This window comes from Protopterus annectens, chromosome 2.part1, assembly GCF_019279795.1.
Source record: "Protopterus annectens isolate FY-2018-M chromosome 2.part1, PAN1.0, whole genome shotgun sequence".
Taxonomy (NCBI): domain Eukaryota; kingdom Metazoa; phylum Chordata; order Ceratodontiformes; family Protopteridae; genus Protopterus; species Protopterus annectens.
Genome location: NC_056729.1, coordinates 243,445,683 through 243,466,058, shown reverse-complemented (window position 1 = coordinate 243,466,058; position 20,376 = coordinate 243,445,683). Strand labels below are relative to the sequence as shown.

Here is a 20,376-nt window from a genome sequence, read left to right as displayed (position 1 = left end):
GGTGTATTTTTTCACAGAATGTTCTAAAGGTCTAAATACAGATGGATGAAAAAATGTTTCAGAAATTCTGTTTGGCTCCTGTGGTTGTAAATGCTGGCTAAACCTTTCCTTACCACATCTTTATCCCATTGCTGCTTTAATGTGCCTGCTCCCTATTGTGAAGCCTGTCTTTTAGAGGTCTTTGTGCAAAAGTTGGCACAAAGCAACACACAGCACTGCTAATTCCCATTCTAAGTTCAACAGTTTAAGATATGATTACTCATGCACTAACACTTTGCCACGGTGGCGCAGTGGTGTAATGGTTAGTGTTGTCACCTCACAGAAAGCGGATCTCTGGTTTGATTCTCGGCTGGGGTGCCTTCTGTATTGAGAATGCATTTGCATGGGATTACTCTGAGTGCTGTGGTTTCTGCCTGCATTCCAAAGATATGCAGTAGGTGGAGTGGACACTCTAAACTGGCCCTAGGTGTGAGTGTGTGGTGCACCCTCTGAGGAGATTTGGGCATTGGGCTAGCAACCTGAGCCTGCAAGACCCATACCTGCTACAGAAACAGCAAGCACTGAGTAGGTGCTCATTTCCTGATATACCACAGGGTGTGTAAATGTGGAACAGAATTTTGCCATTAGCAGCAGCTTAATTCAGCTTAGCAGTACTATACTCAAAGACTAAAAAGAGAAATCAATTAATTATTGTTCAAGTTTGCACAACATCTGTATACCTGTATTCATTTTGTCAACAGGTTATTTTGATTTCAGATTGAAGTTGTCTCAATTATTTCAGTTGGTTAATGTATGTCCGCTCTCCAATGCTTACAGTTGCAGCTGTGTAACAAGTTTGATTAACCTATTCTCACATAATCCATCACTGTTTTTCTGCAATGTACTGTCCTATGTATAACTTCCATGTATGTATTGTCAATGCACATAGTGCACGTATGAGATAATGCAAGTGTGCAATAATCCAGCATAAAGTGGCAAGAACATTTGACTGATAATCCACTAGTTTACAACCTCAAATGTCTTTGGCATTCTATACTATGAAACATGTCAATGTTTCTCACAGCAACACAATGTACATGAAGGGAAGTATCTAAATGTTAGTAGAGAAGTATGTAATTACATGGGACAATCACAGTACTTCTACATTATTCTGTGCAGACATATGCCTTTGTTGCACAACCTGGGATGCGTGGTGCCATCTGTTCCAAACATTGGATTCTCAAGGAGCTTTGTCACATCTTTAAAGTCAAACTTTTTCTGGGTTGCTTATGAATAATACTGTATTTTCTAGATTGGGTAACTAGATAGATAGGAAGCTTGATGTTTGACATGGGAAATATGTGTGTATGTGTGTGTGTGTGTGTGTGTCTGTCTGTGTGTGTGTGTAACACTTGGTACTGTATCCAGTTCCCTGGGAAGAATACATCTAAATTTGTACACTGATCCCTTATCCCACTTTTCCAGAAACATCCTCTCTAAAACACACTGATGAGATCATCCAGTCAAAAGTGCAGTCTCAACTCTTAAGAGTCTGACTTTTCCTGTGGTGTTTGCAACTGATATTGTGCTCTCTAGATTATGTAAATAGATAGGTAGGAGGTTTGATGCTCAATGTGGGGAATTTGTGTGTGTGTGTATGTGTTTGGGGGTTACAGTCAGGTGAGCATGTATACTCTAACACAGCTGCGCTTAATTAACTTCTACTCTAGAGACATGTTTTGCTAGATGATACCACCATCCCCTTATCCCAACCTTCACAACCACATCTTTGCAACACAAGAGTGCAGCTAGGCATACTCTTAGTACTCTGGAGTACAATTTTCTATGCATTGCTTTGAGAAACCATGACTTTTTAGGTCATATCTCCAATAGGAATTTCATAGACTGAAAAATATCTGTTTAATGATTTTAGTGGTAAAGTTATGCAAACGTGTTAAGTGCTAGGAGTACCTTTCAATTTTTTAAGTGACAGGTGGATTAGGAGGCAGCAATAAGAGTAAATGAGGATGACATTTATTCCATGGCTACACCCCTGGTGCAGCACAATGATTGGGTCATTCTTTCTAAACTGTACTTTCACACTTTAAATGTCAGACTCCTCCTGTGATGCTTATGTTACTTACACTATTCTCTAGAATGTATAAATAGATAAGTGGGAGGTTTGAATACAGCAGTGATTAACTTCTGCAATTGTATGTGAGACTGTAAATGGGTTCAAGATTGGTTTACATATATTTACAGTGGCAACTTCTACAACCCCAGATGGCTATATAAATCATTTTACCAGACACAGCTCCTTCTCAATACAGTCCTGATGCCATTCTTTCATGAATGCTATATGTCTCGTTTGTACTCAGTATTATCCTGTGGCACTGGCTGCTGATAATGTGCTCTATAGATGGTGCAATTAGTGAAGTATGTGGTTTGATTTCATCCCAGCTTAAATAGTGTGAGTGATTACTGTTGTATACCGTTGGCCAACTCACAACCACTTTTATGTGCACCTCTGCTTTTTAGATGTATTTTGCAGTGGCACAGTGTTATGCTAGCAAATCCTAGCATCCCCAGGGAAAAGAGCTTTTTGGCCAAGCAACTACAGTATCCAACAGCTGTAGTATAAATTCTCCTATGCTGCATGACTTTGATACTGAGCTTTGTACATTGTGTAACTACATATGTAGGATATTTGCAGACAACTATTAAAAGTTTCTTTCACTCTCATAGTATGCAGACTACCCTTCAAATAATATGTTATTTGTAGCTGTACAGTGTTTTTGTGTCCTTCAACCACTTTTTAGCACAAACATCCAGCTAGTAAACAGTGGTGACATCATCCATTCAACTGTCCACTGTCCCACTTGTACTGCAACATGTTGTGTGGATCTTGTGATTCAGGCACTGATCTGTAGCTTATGATCTTAGGTAGATAGTTTAAATCCAGCCATTACATCTGTTGTGTCAGACTTATTGTGACTCTACATGTCACTATCACTGTTGTCTAACGCATCTACTCTATACATGTATAGCTGTTGCTATCTATTGCAAAAATCTATGATAGTATCTCACATAGCAATCCTTTTATTCAGAGTAATGATGACATGTGATTACATTTTTCTTACATAACATATGTAGTAAGACTTATCCTCTGTCATGAGGGAATAGGACAACATTCTGTATGTTGCTGCCTCAGTACTGCATTTACAGGCACTTATATCCCTTGCAGCAATAACATTATGTAAGGCCTTGACATGTTGACATAACTTACAACTGTAGTGAAACTTCTGCCTTAACACATACATTCTCAAAACTATCATATATTTCTGTACTCAAATGCTCAGGTGTTCAACGTCCACATTCAGTACCTGTTAGCATTGTTGGGTCTTATACTGTAATGCATGAATGGCAACCACCCCAGTTATAATGTGTCTGTTTACAGTGGGAGAAGCCTCCACCATCCCTTGAATTTCAGAGTTTGCTTATAACACAAACATATGATGCAATAAGTTAATATAGGTGGAGTATGACACTTGTGTTAAGACTTCCACGGTGGTGCTTGTGGTTCATCCACATGTCATTAATCAGTAGAGTTGCATAGCTTGCTGCTCAATTCCTGAAAGGCAACATTATATTAATGTAATGATACAACACAAACACTACTGTAGCTAGTTTTTCTTATCTATTTTTACATTGAACAATGATATATCATTACAGGTTGAGACTGCATGGCAGAAAAATGGTTATTTGAAATGATTATTTGGGGCATGCCATGCTGTAAGTGCTCATGTGACACATACATTGATTACTGGCTTGTATGGCATGCCTATACAGACAGACTGTGGTTCAGTTTTGGGACAGATTTTGTATTCTACACAATGAAAACTGCTGGTATTGCACTACTCAGTGTTGTGTGGACAATAACATGTAGCTCTATTTCAGGATTCTGACTAAATCCTATTGTCCATATTTTGTTTGTAACTCCTGTATTACTGCACATATTGATTTCAGTTATTTGTGACAGTCTCCATTGGCATATACTGTGGACACGCAGTCAATACAGAGGCCTAGAGGGACCCTAGTATCATAGGTAAAGGTTTGAATCTGGTAACATTTGTCTGGCAAACAACTGTGTTAGACAGCAGTGGCTAACACACAGACAATAGTTATTGAGCAGTCTGAGGGCCACCTTTTTCAAGTTGCTTTCCTACATGGCAAAGCATCTATACCACTTATGATAGGAAAGTGCTGCAAGCCCTTAGGGTGCTCTTCATGACATGGCTAATATGTGTATTTCTGTGGTGTCCATGATGGGTATGCATCTCTCTGATGTCTGTGCTAGCATGTATTACACAAAGACATGATGCAAATGTTTATTATGTCATTCATTTTTCACAGGCATTACATCTTTCCAAAATAATTATGCTCTGTAGTGCATGTCTTCATCCAGACGTTTCTTTATTACTGCATTTGTTTTCATCATACTATACAGCTTAATGGCAGATGAGGGCTTCTGTAAACATGTATTCCTGTATGGTGTGCTGCCAGACAAGCAACTGTGATTTGTCCTCTGTTTAAACACTTTCTTCGGTGTTGCTGCTGTTGAATTGCTGTTATTAAGTCGATCTGAGCATACCCAGTATAATAATGTCTGGCATGTTCAGAAATTACCAATGGAAAACTTAAAATCATGAAATGTCATCCAATCTCTGTTGCCATTTGTCACTTATGTATGTTGTTTGTTATTATACTACCATTTAGCATTTATATGACTTTATAACATTTGCTAGTCTATTACATGTTTATAGGTGATAAACCCTTTCCAATGGGTGCCAATAACAGTTATTTGGAAAATCATGTCCCTGTCTGATGTGTATGACACAATACCTGTAAGGTTCATTTGTTCTTGTGTAAACATACTGAGGTGGAGAATACAGCAGTGATGTTAGTTTGCATAAATAAATTCCTGAAATATAAAACTCATATGCAATAAATGCAGTCTATGCATTCATTCTACAATGTATCATCTTGCTAACTATTATCTCATCTCAGCACTTTATTAATATGTGTATCACATTTTAACACTCCTTTGTTGCACCGTAGTTTTATACCCCTATCACATTCTGTGCTAATATGTTAGTTTTTGAGTTATGTGCATAAGTTCGGCATCATCATTGACATTAATTATCATTACATTGCTATGGCAGGATTTATGTTAGAAATGTTTCTCTGATACCTCATCACATTTGCCTGTAGTTATATGAATTCACATTACCCATTTCCCCTTCCCTATAATTTAATTATGTAGTGCAAACCATTATTATTTGTGTACAATTCCCTTATTTCACTTGCACTCCTTCAGAATTCTTTTACTGTACTTGTCCTTAATATTTCATGGCTACAGCACACACTCATATGGTAGGTTTGCCTAGAAGTAAGCTGTTTTGTTTACATTGCATGTTTATGCTTGCAAGCTCCTTTCCATGTCAATGAAAAGTATTGCTGGCCATGAAAATGTGATTGCAAATGTGTAAGTGTGACGACCAGCATGCATATCTGATTAGATTTTCTACTCATCATGCTGACACACTTAAAACTTGTTATCTTACTGAGAAACCAACACAATTCTTATGATATCCCAAGGATAATCTTTCTTTTCCATACTCTGCTGGAACTCATTTAACTCTTTTACAAGGTTAAACATATTCCACTTTGTTATATAATACCACTGTCATTTTGTTCATTACAACATGTGTAATGTCATATACAATGGTGTGACGACCAGATTTCCCAAAGTAGGATTTAGACATATATTTACAATTAAACCATCAGTGTTAGTAATAAATCTAACACTCTATTAACTCTTGTAGGATTTTTTTACCAATTGTTCAAAATTAAGCAAACTTAAGTCAATAAAGTAGGATGCGTACTGAGAACTGACATATCAAGCTTGCGAACCCTGTTGATAGAAATTAAATTGTACCATAATTATGGTCAGTAGTTCATCCAACAGATTTTTGAAGCATAATAAAATCATAATGTTGCTTAGTATTTAAACAAGCTCTTTAATATGTTAGTAGTGTTCTTTTTTTCCTACTTGAGATACTAGAGGATCATGTACAAATAGAACTCCTACCCAACTAATCTATTTGGTGCAAGTTTTCAAATTTATTAAAACCTTTCAGTTCTATTTGATAACAGTTCCAGGTTTCAGTAATTGCTATAATCTTATATCCATTTTGCTAAATAAGTAAATCTAAAGCTACTATCTTTTTGCACTGACTCATTTGTATAATAATATTTAATACTTTGTTATCTTGTAAAATAACCTTTGTAAGGTATCTAAATGGGGACTTTTCCTGATGATTTTCACTTCTATGTTTTTAAAATATTTTGTAAATATATGCCCATGAAGTCATAAAGATCCTAACTGTTGGCCATAAGGAATGCTGTAAAAAGGCTCTATTTCTATGTTGCAGTAATTTGCCATTCAGAGACACATTTACCACAATAAGAAAAGACCTCATTATTGGCCAAATTACATCTCTGAATCACAGTTAACTACCATGGAATGCAGATCAGCACTTCCTGCAGTAGTTAATAGTGGTTGCAGATATATTGTGTAAAATGAGGCACCCCCTCAGCCACTCTTGCATACATAAGCACTCAGTAAAACACAAACACACATACGCATCATATATCCCATACCTGTCCCTGTTTACAGAACATCCACAATGTCACCTTTTTACCTGCCCTAGTAATTCAGAAATGAACACAGACAATCCTTAATGCCAGACATACGAGTTTCAGTTTATATCTCACAGTGCCTCTTTAGCATATAATTTATTTATTTTACATTTGTTTACCGGGAAAGTCCAACTGGACAATTGTCCTTTTTCAGTGGAGGCCCGGGGAGAAATGCTCCATTTAATTAAGTAACATAGTGCAGTGCAGCATAACAATAAGTATAAAAAAGTGGGGTGCATAAACATATATGTACATATAATGGGTCTACTATCGGAGATCGAAATTACACTATTTCGAAATCCAGTAGTAGATGCCCATTAACGTGAAAGTGCACTTAACTGAAAGTGCACTTTCGCGAACACCACTAGAACGAACAGACAATGTCCTCCACTGTGGTGCGGTAGTCACGGACCTTAGGGTTAGGGCTTGGGTAAAGAAAAGTGGATAGCCCTACTAGGTATCCACTATCCTTAACCCAAGCCCTAACACTTAGTTCCGTGACTACTGCACCATGGAGGACATAGGTCTGTGTCTACTGCACAGTGGAGGACATACAATTTCCTCCATTGTGGTGTGGTAGTCATGGACTTTAGGGTTAGGGCTTGGGTTAAGGATAGTGGATAGCCCTATTAGCTATCCACTATCCTTAATCCAAGCCCTAACCCTAAAGTCCGTAACCATTCGCTCGAGTCGTGTTCACGAAAGTGCACTTTCAGTGAAGTCCACTTTCGCTTTAGTGGGCACCTACTGCTGGATTTCAAAATAGTGTAATTTTGATCTCCGGTAGTAGACCCACATATAATACATTTAGAGATTTTGTAAATTCTTTCTTGGTATTGATTAATTAATCAGTGACAATACAGAATGTCAAGTTTGACATTATATGTCCATAAAACAGCTTAATATAGCGATGTATGTCTTTGTGCAAAAGTACCATCGTCAGGCTGTCACTGAATACCAAAAGGGTATGGTGAGGTGTATACCTCTTGTACAAATATTAACATTTATTAATCCAGCCCATAATTTCCTGTTTCATTTTGAAGTATTAAATCCTTCGTTTACAAGTATGTTACTATACAGACGAACTTACCAAATTTTCATAACTGAAAAACATTGCAAGTATCCTTGTCATCTTAACCAAATACTACATTTTGCTGCATTTGTATGTTGGTATACACTAAATCTTTAACATAAAAAAACATTAATTAAATTAAATTTTGCTTATGCATCTTACTGATATCCATCATAACATTTTTTACGTAGTTTACTGGCATGCATGAAAGATCATTAGTTCCACCAAACACAAACATATGACTTTAAATATATACAATGGATGTCAACTTTGGAAATAAAGTGAGTATTTCAGTAAGTCTTATTCTAGATAATGATGCTATTGCCGATCCCCAGGTATTAAAATAGTATTTCAGTAAGTCTTATTCTAGATAATGATGCTATTGCCGATCCCCAGGTATTAAAATACACCTGATTTTCTTTTCTTTGCTTATCTCTCATTCTGTCCATGAACTATTTTTACTGGAGTACTGGGTTTGATCTTGTTTGACATTTTCATTGTTTTCCTGATTTTGGTCTCTGTTCCCCCATTTTTCATTTGTCTTTTAAGTTAGTTCATCTATCGCAATAAGCCTATCCAAGGTACAAGCCCTACCGTTGTACACACTGCCCATATGATTTTTTTTACCCTTTTTATCGTATTCTACATTTTCAGCAGGTGATCTGATTCTCTTTTATTTTATTGTTTTCTCTGATTTCTAACTTTCAGAGGGATTTTCTGTACCGCACGTCTATTTTCTTGTATTTCATCAAACCCACCAAAATCAATAATATAATTTAAGGTGCTGTTTTCACTGAGAGTAGCAAATCTTTGCTATTTTTTGAAATAATTTTACCTTGCCTTTCATCTTTACCCTCATTTTGTATTAGAACTGTCATTTTAGTCTTGACACATGTTCCTTTAGTTCTTTATATTTATTACATCTCTCATCTAGATTAGGCAGCTATTCAGTATCTCATTTCTGTTCATCACAACCATTATTACTTCCATGCTTCTGTAGTATAATTACTGGAAAAAAAATGTATTGTGTAACTTAATCTGTTGTGTGCATTTGGTCTGTGTCATGACCAGGTCTCCTTAGTTAGTGTATTACCTTATATTGTCATTGGCAATTATTCTAATAATCAAATTCTATTATGTCTATTAAATAAATTGACTTAATTGCATTTTCATGCTGAAAAAAATATCTTTCTGAGTTGTCACATTGTGTACCTGTGTCTCTTGCTTGATGTTATAATCTTTCTGCACTTATTTGCTTTTAGTGCCCTTTTCCTTTTCTTGTTCTGAGGTGTAACATAATTTACCAAATAGTAATGAGATTTTACCGGGTCTATATCATGTCAGTGAAACAGCATTACAGCGGATGCCGTAATGCCGTTTCACTGACACATATAGACCAAAATCGGAAAAGAGAGAAAGCTCAGGTTAGTGATTTCTTTCCCAGGGAAACAAATCACTTGGCCTGAGCCGTGACATTGCCCTTTACCTGACTGGAATGCAATCTCAGAGTTGGTATATTTAGTTAGGGGGGATGTGGGGGGCAAAGCCCTCCACTTTGCAGTGTTTTAAGTGGTATGTTGTGTTTTGTTGGTTCACCAATTTTTTCCCACAGGAAAAAAATCGGTGAACTGGGGTTTTGCACTTTTAATATTTTGGTCTATATGTGTTGGCGAATCGGTATTCGCTTTAATGCCATTTCGTTGACATAATATAGACCCGATTTTACCAAGGAACTTATAGAAACTATTAATAGGTTATTAGTCATAGTGTTTACTCTCTTTTACTTAGATATTAGTTTTTTATTATGTTAAGTATTTTGTTCCTAATCTTCTTTTCCATTATATTATTTTCACTTGTTTCTTGAACTCTGCCATTTATTATAGTGTGTTTTCCCTTTATATGTCAACCTTTTTATCGTGTTTCAACTTTATTCTTTATTACACTTTTTTAATCATGTTTAACTTTTCTATTTGATTAAGTCCACCTTTGTATTTACTAGAATAGAGTAATGTGCCCTCTAACCATAGACTTGTGCAACATCAGTGTAACTTTCTTATGCTGGGATTCAGAATTGTCATCTGTGCTGCTCAGCTTTCTATCCAATATACTTTTTAAATCCTCTTAGTCTAATGCAGATTAAACAGAGATTTTACAAACTCTTCATTTTAAAATACTTCATGCAGTATCGTCATGAAATGAGGTACCTATGTCCTATCAAGTCTTCTAAAGCATGATGACCGCTAAACCCCATGCCCACTTGAACAAACTTTAAGAACAAATAAATAAAATTACAAACACATTTTAGTGTTATTGTACAATAAAGTTTATATTTACATTAGGTAAGCTAACAGACATCTGCTATTATTGTACCAGTATACTTCAGTTTGTTTGTGTCTTTCGGCTTTTCCCGGTTAGGGGTCGTCACAGCGGAACTCCGGTCCGCTAATGATTGGCAGTAGATTTTTATGCGCTGGCTTGCTGGGCCTAACACACAACCTTCAACGAAGGAACGCCCATTCACGCATGTACCAGTATACATCAGTGCTTTCTGAAAATTATGTTAAAAAGGAGAATAAAAGAGAAAAGCTCTGAACAGACTTGAAAACGTTTTCCACACAAAACACATCCTGGGGTATACATATGATAACAATTTCTGTTAGTACTGCATCTTACAATCTTGGATCTCCCCTGAAAAGAAGATACCAGCCTAGTGGGATTAATTCAGTCCGCAAAGGATAAATAATTATAATAGAAAATAAAAATAAATAATAGTAATAAAAAACAGGCCTCAGTGTAAATCTTTGCTGATTAAATGTGCATGCCTAATCTTATGCTGTGAATGTAATTCTAGCTTACATTTTATGTCACAGCCTTAAATAAAAATGTTTGCTCCTTTTCTGCCAAATACAATATCAGTGATTAGATTCAATTGTTTGTTTTCCCTCTCCACCTCAAGTCAAGACAGGCTAATGCAGATATTTTGCAACTTCATGTTACACATTAGTGTGTGATCATTCTGTTCCCCACTTCTCATAGTCATCACTATCTTTAAAGAGAGGAGAGAGAGAGGGCAGTGGATTAATGACCCACAATTCACCAGGAAGAACAGAAGCAGGTGCTGCTAGCACTGCAACTCAACCACAAATAGCTAAGTAGTCATGATACCTTAGTGTGGAAGAAACTGCTTTACCTACAATTACTGGGCTATAGTCAGTTCTTTTATAACCTCAAGCTATAAAAGCAAAGTGTTAGAAACAAACTATTACTTTAAACCCGTACTCAGTGTCACTAAAATTATCCTGATATCTTAACATCAAATTATTTAAATAGTGAATGTACACTATATAATCAAATAATTAATTCTTCATCATGTTCTGCACTATGTCTAGAACTGGATACAGTAATGAGCACTTGAAAAAGTATTTAAAAGCTTTGTGTGACGATTGGGGAGAGATGGGCAAAGGCTGCCAGCTTAGTCAAACAGAATTTGATATCTAATTCTGGCATTTGTAAATAAATGTAAATACAGGCATGTTTTCTTGATAATAAATGTAAACTACAGGCATGTTTTTTGAGTGTAAAGAAAACACTGTAAAATGTGAACTTCAAGATTGTTGCAACATTGCCATCTGCTGTAAGGAAAACCAAGCCAAGTATTTCAAATGTGTCTTTTTAAGTTAAAAAGATCTTATGAATCTCTTTCATTTTAGAATTCGGCTCAAAGGCATCTGGATGAAGATTTCATGCCCATTGTTTTAAGGCTAAAGTTTATGACCAGAATTTAGATGTGGAAGGTGCTTTACTGCCCTACTTTCTCTTAGAATATGCATGTGAAATGTCTTCTATTGTTGTAAGTTTCTGTGCAGGTGTTAGATTGCTAAATAATGCAGATTTTGGCCTGAGAACTCAGACCAGGTGTTAAGATGATGCAATATGAATACTGAGAAAACATAAGTGTCAAAAATGATGTAATTTTGGGAGGGCCTTAGAGACATGTTTGTTAGTAATGTTTAAATAATATTTCTCATAAGAGACTGAAGGCATTTTGACTTTGAATATCTAACCCAGCACTGCTTATGCTCTTTATGTATGTAAGTAGGATTGTAGCACTGTGTTTTCTCTTAAGATTACCTAAAGATTGGAAAGTTAGATTAAGTATTTTTCTGTGTAATCAGATCTTTCCTACAATATTATTTTAAGTTTCTGTGTGATCTCTGAACGCTTATATATCTCCGTGGTGTAGAAGTTTTGTCTTGTGTTTTAATTATTTATTATTAAATATTTTTAAAACCTTCTACCTGTGGCTGCTTTGTGTAGAAATAAGCTTTAGAATACATTGCATATTTATAGAGGTTATTGTAATAGGCCACTCTAAAGTAAGCCTTGACTGTTAGTCATACTACCATTGAATAATAACATTGCACAGTAATAATTGGGCACCCTTTTAAGGGCCTTTTAGTAGCTGATATTATTAACTGGGTGGTGGCAGTAATTAATACCTCATAGTCTGGGTAAAGAGGCACAGCTGGAGAATCTTTGTCAGCCTTTCCCAGGAGTGTCTGTGAAGTCATATAAATACTTATTTCAAAGTGTGTGTGTGCTGTGTCAGCTACTTGGCAGGGACATGAAGCACTGGTTGGACAGAGAGGGTACTGGAGGTTCTAGCTTGCCCAGTTAGGCTGAGACCTAGACCCTATAGCTGTACCAGTGGGGAGTCTTATTGGGGACCTGGTGAGCAAGGGAGCAGCCAGCCCCAGACTGACTGTGATCTCTGTGTGCACTTAAGGGAAATTGTACTTTACTGTGTGTATTAGTTATCCTTTCCTCTTTTATGAGACAACCTCCTTGGTGTTAGTGGTGAGGATTGAGGCTCCTTGATTGCTGGGCCAGGGCACGGTCGTCACACTCTGTATATTAACTTTTTATTCATTCTGGACAAATGCTGTGAACGGATGATAAGTACTGCACCGTACACCAACTATGTTTTGATATCAATGTTTTCATGCAATTATTGTTTCACTATTCCCTGTACTATTTAAACATTTTAATAGAACTCAGCATTCATCCTACACCAAATGAAGGTGGACAGAATGTTCTGGCTTCACTATTGAATACTATGAAAGACATTCAGCAAAGTTTGCAACTGTTAATTTCAGAGAAGGTGAATGCCATTCTGGTCTGGTCCAGCTCAGACGATGAGGTAGAGACGGTGGTAAATTTCAACAAACATTCTGCTGAACAAGGTAAAAGCTTTGAAGTTGTTTCCAAAATTAAGACTTATGCTGACATAGCTTCAGTATTGAACGCTAAACTGGATCCTTTTTTATCCTCTGAAAAACCTATTAACAGTATAGAACTGAATACTTACATAGACATGTGTAACAATGTGGGCAGACTGTTAAAGAAATACAAGAGTCTAGACTTGGAAAACAAATACTTTTCACATTCCATAGAGTTGGGCATGGTACCTAAGGGGCTGATATTCTTTAAATGCCCAAATGGAATTGACAGCTCCGATGAATTTTTTTGTTACAGCAAAAGTCTTCTTTAATAATGCCGGTCTTAAGTTTCTGATGTTGCTTATAGACAATAACTGTAAAATCATGACTAGGCTAAGAGAAGAGATCTGTAAAATAGATGAAATCTTGCTTAAGGACTATCATAGCAAGATTGGGGAAAGGGTTGAGTACCAGACACTCTTCTCTGAATTACAGAAACATGAAAGAGGTTATAATCAGTCGTAAAAACCACAAGCTTAAGTGAGATGCTGCTGTGTATGAAAATGACACAGCATATGTTGATTTTTGTGTGTTTAATAAACGCACAAACCAGTACAAATGTAAAGTATGAAATAATCAGATCAAACGTTCCCCCTTTAAGAAATACATCAGTGAAGTTCATGGCCCTATAATTAAGAACCTTCAAGCTACATCTGATGTCAGAACTTTAAATAGGGAAGGAACCAGTGTTTCTGTAGCAGATATTGTGGAAGCAGGAACTTCTAGTGTTGGTAATGGACTGTTTGTTAACAACTCTGCAACAACCAACGATGAAAATGATGGTGGGGCTAATACCAAGACTTTTTTAGCCAATGAGAAGGAGGGCAGGAGCCAGAGAATGCGCACATTAAGGAGAAGAGAACGAACAGTGTCAAATTCTTCCACTGACAATTAAATAGGTATTTTGTACGTATAAACAATGTTATAAACCTGTCTACTTTTATTTGGGCTTAAACATTGCACCCTCAAGGAGGGCAAACATAGAAAACACTGTGTTAAGCAATAAAAAATATACTAGGCCTTTAAACTTGAATTATGTACTTAAATATATTGTTAGTAACAGCACTAAATATGTAAAGCCTTAATGCTACAACCCTTCTTTACTGCATACTACCAAAGGTTTTGAATCAGCTTGTGAAAGTGAAATAAAGAATGCTATGGGGAGGGGGTAAAGAAAAGAAAAATGCATCACAATTTATCTAAGGAAGAAAAGAAAGCTCTGAAAGAAATACAAGAGAATGGTAACATAAGAGTAATGAAGAGTGACAAGGGGGGGTACCTTGGTTTTAATGAACCAAGAGGAATATGTTACCCATATAGAGAAAATGTTAGGTAACAATTTAGAATACAGACTAACAGACATGGTGGAAGTAGCTAACAGCTTCAGACGTGTTTACTATTTTCTGTTTGAGAGTTTAATGAACAATAATTTAGAGAAGGACCTTTATGACTTTTGTCATATAGATAATCCCAAACTGGGATCCTTCTTTGGAATTCTGAAAACACATAAAAGTAAAACTTGTCCCCCATTCAGACCCATTGTATCTACCCCAAATTATGTCACAGAAGGAATTTTCCTTACTGGTGGACTCTAAGTTAAATCCTATTGTTCAAAAAATGAATTCATACTTGAAAGACACATGGGACTTTTTAAACAGTACTAGGGAACACATTTTAATGTCAGCTTTTCCCACTACAAAAGGGTCTTGATATTGTATCTCTTTTCACTCTTATCCCCCACTTTGAAGGAGTGTAACAAGTTACAGAATATTTAAATAAATTTTTCACATTTAATAATTCTGAAAGCAATTTTAACTGTGAATTAATAGATGTTCTACTAAACAATATTTTGTTTGTATTTAACAAAAAATATACAAATAAATTTGGGGGGTAACTATGGGGTCCCCTGCAGCCCCATCTTTTGTGAATATTGTGATGGGCCAGTGGGAGTACACTGTGTTAGAACCACTAGTCATGGAATACCAGATTATATTTTTTAAAAGATTTATTGATGACTTGTTTTTTGTCATGGTTGGGGATGTACAAAAAGTAGAAAGTTTTGTTGACACCCTTAATTCCAGGTCAGGATATTTAAAGTTTGTCCTGGGAGATGTGGGACTAAAAGTCCATTTTTTTGGATGTGATTCTGGAATGGGATGTTAATAAGTTAGTATGTAGGATTTTTAGGAAAGAAACTTTCACCAACAGTTACTTGCATTATACCAGCATGCACCCTCTCTATATGAAGAATAACATTCCAAAAGGACAGCTCATAAGAGCTCGTCAAATGACAAGTGAAATGGGTGACTTTTTGAAGGAAATAGAATTTATTATTACCTTGTTTGTTGAAAGAGGGTATAGTAAGACCCTGTTAAGAGAGCAGGCTGAATATGTTATACAGAACAGGACAGTCTCTTTCCAGCTATCCTTGAGTGTGGGTTTTCTAACACTAACACAAAACAGAACCAAGACAGGAATACATTCTGATGCTGGTAATTACTTCTGTTTGGACATGACAGTAGATAGTGGTATTATCAAAAATATTATTTCTGACAACTGGAAAATTCTAGAGGGAAATGAAGATTTACAATCTGTTGTAGGTAACCCAACTGAGGTTTGTATATAAAAATCAAAACAATGTGAAAAATGTTTTTGAAAGAGAGAGAAACATTTTGTTGATTTCACTCTGTTTTTCCTGCATCTTTCAGTCTGTTTTTTTGATTTTACTAGAACTGTCATTGCAATATGATGATATATTTATAACAAGGAGACAAATTGCATTTATATCAAATAATATAACATTGGTGGATGTTCAGTAATAGCTAACACCGGCGTGTAACATTAAGTACCATTTCCAATAAATATGTGCATTAACATGTATTTCAGATTCATCCAAAACTCCAATATGTGCAGGTGAGACAGACATAAAAACACTGGCTCTTTGTAATTAGCAATACATTGTGGCACTATCACCTTGTATTGCTAGCCATTTTTGAAAACTCCCATTTTCTTACACGTTTGTCCTTTCCACATAGTTAAAACTTCAGCATATTCTGCTGTAAAATTGTCCATTCATATGATTATAGTTTTTAATTCTTTCATGTTTTAACATTTTAATATAGTTAATACTTTAATATATTCTGTAAATTTTAAATAAAATTAGTAAACATCTTCCCCAAAACCCAATAAATCCAAACACTGGTTAACTTTTAATAAAACAAGAAAGAAAATAAAGAAGTTTTTATAACTTCATGAATGCAGTAGTAATTGTGTTTTGCAGTCTAAATAATTATTCAACAATATGACTAGTTGTTCACCATATTCTAACTCAAACTTGATTTTAAACATTTCATATGTTAATACTTCACCAAATAGACACTACAAAGTTCATCTCAAAAGCCAATTAACAGAAGTGTTTAAATTAATCAAACATGTTTTAGTAGGCATATAGCTACTTAATATCAAAATATGCAGTACCTTTACACCATTTTTATAATAACGATATGCACACGTCCAACTAATTAGGTGCTATAGTTGATACATATTAATTCTATTTCTGTCTTGAAAATTAAAAAAAAATAATAATAATAATAATAACAATAATTTATTATTATTGTTATTATTATTATTATTATTATTATTATTATTATTATTATTATTATTATTATTATTAATTATTGCTTACCTTGCCCTTTGGCCAAAATTTAATCTTTCACAATAACACCCTGGTTAAATAATTTGGCAAACATGAGCATTTTGATTAAATATCCCGATTATATTGTACATAAAATTCATTCTGTTAACCTATCTTGTTGTAGGGATGATGGTGATAACTATTTGTCTTTTATCCTTTGAATCTATCCTCTCTTCCAATTTATCTTCTATCTCTCCAGTAGTATCAATGTCTCTCAGTCTGACAGTTACTGCCTCCTCTTGCCTAAGTTGTGGCTGCACTATTCTCAATGACAGCTCCTTTATTTTTGCAATATCTTCATTTGGGTACTCAGAAATAGATATCCCCCAATCCAAAGCATGTACTTTAACTTTCTTCTCTGATGGCCTTTATTAGTGCTTCAAAGTACAAGAAATGCCTCAACATTATCTCTGTGTAAATATAAATAAAATGCTACAAGATTGTCACAACTTTCAAATTACTGGATTTTTTTCATAACATGGTAGAAGCTCTGTTATTGTTGGCTGAATATGACTATATTTAAAGTCTGATGCCAGCACTGGCAAATGCATCATTATTACAATACCCCCAAAATTCTTTAACAGATGCCATCCACTCTTCAGTCATGGTGGTCATATATCCATCGAAAATGTCTCTTTTTTTACCTTCAACAACTCATTTTTTTATTATTGCATTTGTTGTCTCCTCTTGAATCTCTGAATTTTGGTATTTCACAAGCCTTGAGGCAATAACTTGATTTTACAAGAACTCTATTTCTCACTCTAATTCTAAAGGTTTCACGTCTATCAAAAGCCATCTAATAAAATTCCACAATTCAACTCACACCACTTCCAAACCACTTATCACCTATGGAACATTTAATCATCAACTTTCTCAGATCTCTGTTCATTAATAGCAATTATACAATGACTGGCCATTAATATTTGAAAACGAGCACATTGATTGACCAGCCCAACTAGCACGCCCATTGTAACTCCCAGCTGTGTTGGATGCAATTAGCACATCTGAGCCATGGATTTATGCACCTGTTAATGAGCATGACCTACAAAAGTCAAGCAACTGCCTGTGGGACACAGCTCTGTAAGTTGCTTTACCAAGACAGAGTATGAGTTAGCAAGCTGTTTTCAAAAGGATTTGTTCACATATGGATTACATCACTCTAACAGGCATGTCATACATGTCCATATATAATGGGATGCAGATGGGAGGATGCAGTTATGGGGAATGGGGATTACAGCAGTAGGCCTAAAGTACATCTCTGGGAGTGACATGTTGGTGATACTCTGCTGTCCAACAGCTACAGGCATGCCTTTCAACTGTGGCAGTTGTGAATTAAATCACAGCTCTGACCCTCTCACTCCCTCCTACAGTGGTTGGCTCCTGTATGAAAGCTACTGGGTTTTGAGTTAAACATATTGTCAGTACATTAGGGTGTACACAGCTGTGATATCACATGATGTACTGTCATTCATCATCTTTCATTCTGTGAATATCACACAGGAATAGTTCAGACATTGTGCAGGTGTCCCTGACTGTCCCCGATGAGCTCTGGCTAGGTCACTGTTTTGTCGACATTCGTATCTTCAGCTGCCAAGGTCCCACACAGGTAGATTGCAGGAGTGCTTGAGGGAGGACTGCTGCGCATCCACCACGTGTCACAGGTGTCACATCACAGGTCACTTGCCGCATGTTTTGGTCCATCATGGAAGCACAGACATGTTCCAAACACAACACCAGATGGATGCTCAAGATTATGGATACAGCACAGTCTGACATCTGTGTCTCCCTCCACCACATTGGTGATGCCACAAATCATTTCACTGATGTAGTGGACAGATAGTGGGGTGAGACATTGTCAGTCCTTGATCACATGTTCTCTGTGCTTGAAAATTTTGCTGGAGTGGGCATCAGACATGTGGATGAAGGTCAGAAACACCAGCTGCTGAGAGTCCATGTGACCATGCACATTCACGCTCCTGTAGTGGCAGTACCTCCAGCACTACAGATGGGAGTGTGCTGTCCATAACATGATGTTATAGGCCATGGGCACATGGTCCTGGGCAGTCCCATGGAGGACAGGGACATAGCAGACACCGGTCACTGTCAGTTAAAGCATCTAACACTGGGCATGGTGGTGTCACTGCCACTCTTGGCAGAGCCAGTTCCCATGTTCATGGCCGGAGACGTTGAACTGTCCACTCTGCCATGTAAGGTTCACAGCTGTCCAACATACACACATGTAGGGCTAGCACTGGGCTTGACTGTGTACATGCAAATACTCAAATATCACTGTAACATGCAGGTCACCAATAGATACACACATGGCATCTCTCCATGTCCCAGGTAGCCAACACCTCTTCCTGACTCACACACATGCTGTCATCTGTTTGGCATGGCCTAGGCCTCTGGCACCCCCCACCACACCCTGTGGATGTGATGATACCTGTGTCACATCCCTGCCATCCATACCATCAGTGCAGGGACATGCACATATGTGTCTGATGAACAGGATGACTATAATGGATTACATGTAGTTTTGTAGTGTGGTAGTATTATGTCGTGACAGGTGCTCTATGATGGCATGTATCATGAGTGCACCTCGAACTTTGTGTACCTTTTTGCATGATGTTAGATTGGCAGTAGTGTTGTAGAATGACAGGTGTCTCACAAACTGTGTATGTTTCTGTTCCAGGAGTCTGAGTGGCTAACCTACGGAGACTTGGTTGCAATACAGTGGCACATGATGGCATGGCAGCACAGCAGACATATGACATCAGCAAAGTATGGCTGTATATGTGTGTGGTTACCTAGGTACATATCAGTAGAACAGTGTGTCAGTGACAATGGGGGCAGTCAGTATGATCATGCATACATACCCTGTGACAAGGCCTACTACCCTTGATACTTGTCACTTGGGTGTTCTGTACATACAAATGAAGGTGGTGGCAGACAACATTTTTGCCTAGGTAGATGTGGGCTATTTAGGGCCTGCAGCTACTGCCAGGGCAGTAGATTTCATGAAAATTGCACACACATATGTGTACTGCTGTATGGGAATATATTTGTACACTCACACAAAGTTACTGTTATTGAGATTTGAACCCCTACCTATCGATTAGTATACATAAGAGCATAATAGACCCAAAAGGGCCCATAACCATACCAGAAGAATGTAGAGCCCCTGAAATCACAGCCACTCAGGTTAAAACAGCCCTCTCCAAAGCCAAACAAACAGCATCAATGGGACTCCCAGGCTGCATCCTACATGAGCTCAAAGACAAACTAGCCCTTCACCTAAACACACTGATCAAACTCAGCCTCTCCACAGGCTATGTACCCATAGAGTGGTGCACAGCAATGGATATTCCACTCCACAAAGGTAGAGCCACAACAGACCCCAGGAACTATCTCCCTATAAGCCTGACTAGTTTGGACTGCAAGGCTATGGAGAGCATCTTCATGGAACTTATTAACAGAGACATTGGTAACCTCCAAACACTGGACCCTACCCAGTTTGGCTTTGCTAAGGGCAGATCATGCCTCCTAAACCTGGTGGACTTCTTTGAGACAGTTACCAAGGCTATAGATGA

At 36.9% G+C, this 20,376-nt stretch overlaps 1 protein-coding gene across 1 annotated transcript in view; it reads left to right on the top strand.

Annotated features, from left to right (window-relative positions):
• Positions 1-13,987, top strand: part of LOC122794832 (ras-like protein 1) — a 165,322-nt gene extending 151,335 nt beyond the window's left edge. Inside the window, exons 2-3 of the mRNA XM_044063438.1 lie at positions 9,076-9,237; positions 13,694-13,987. Coding sequence (XP_043919373.1) covers positions 9,076-9,237; positions 13,694-13,987 — 456 coding nt within the window. The remainder of the gene's footprint in view (positions 1-9,075; positions 9,238-13,693) is intronic.
• The last annotated feature ends 6,389 nt before the right edge of the window (positions 13,988-20,376 follow it).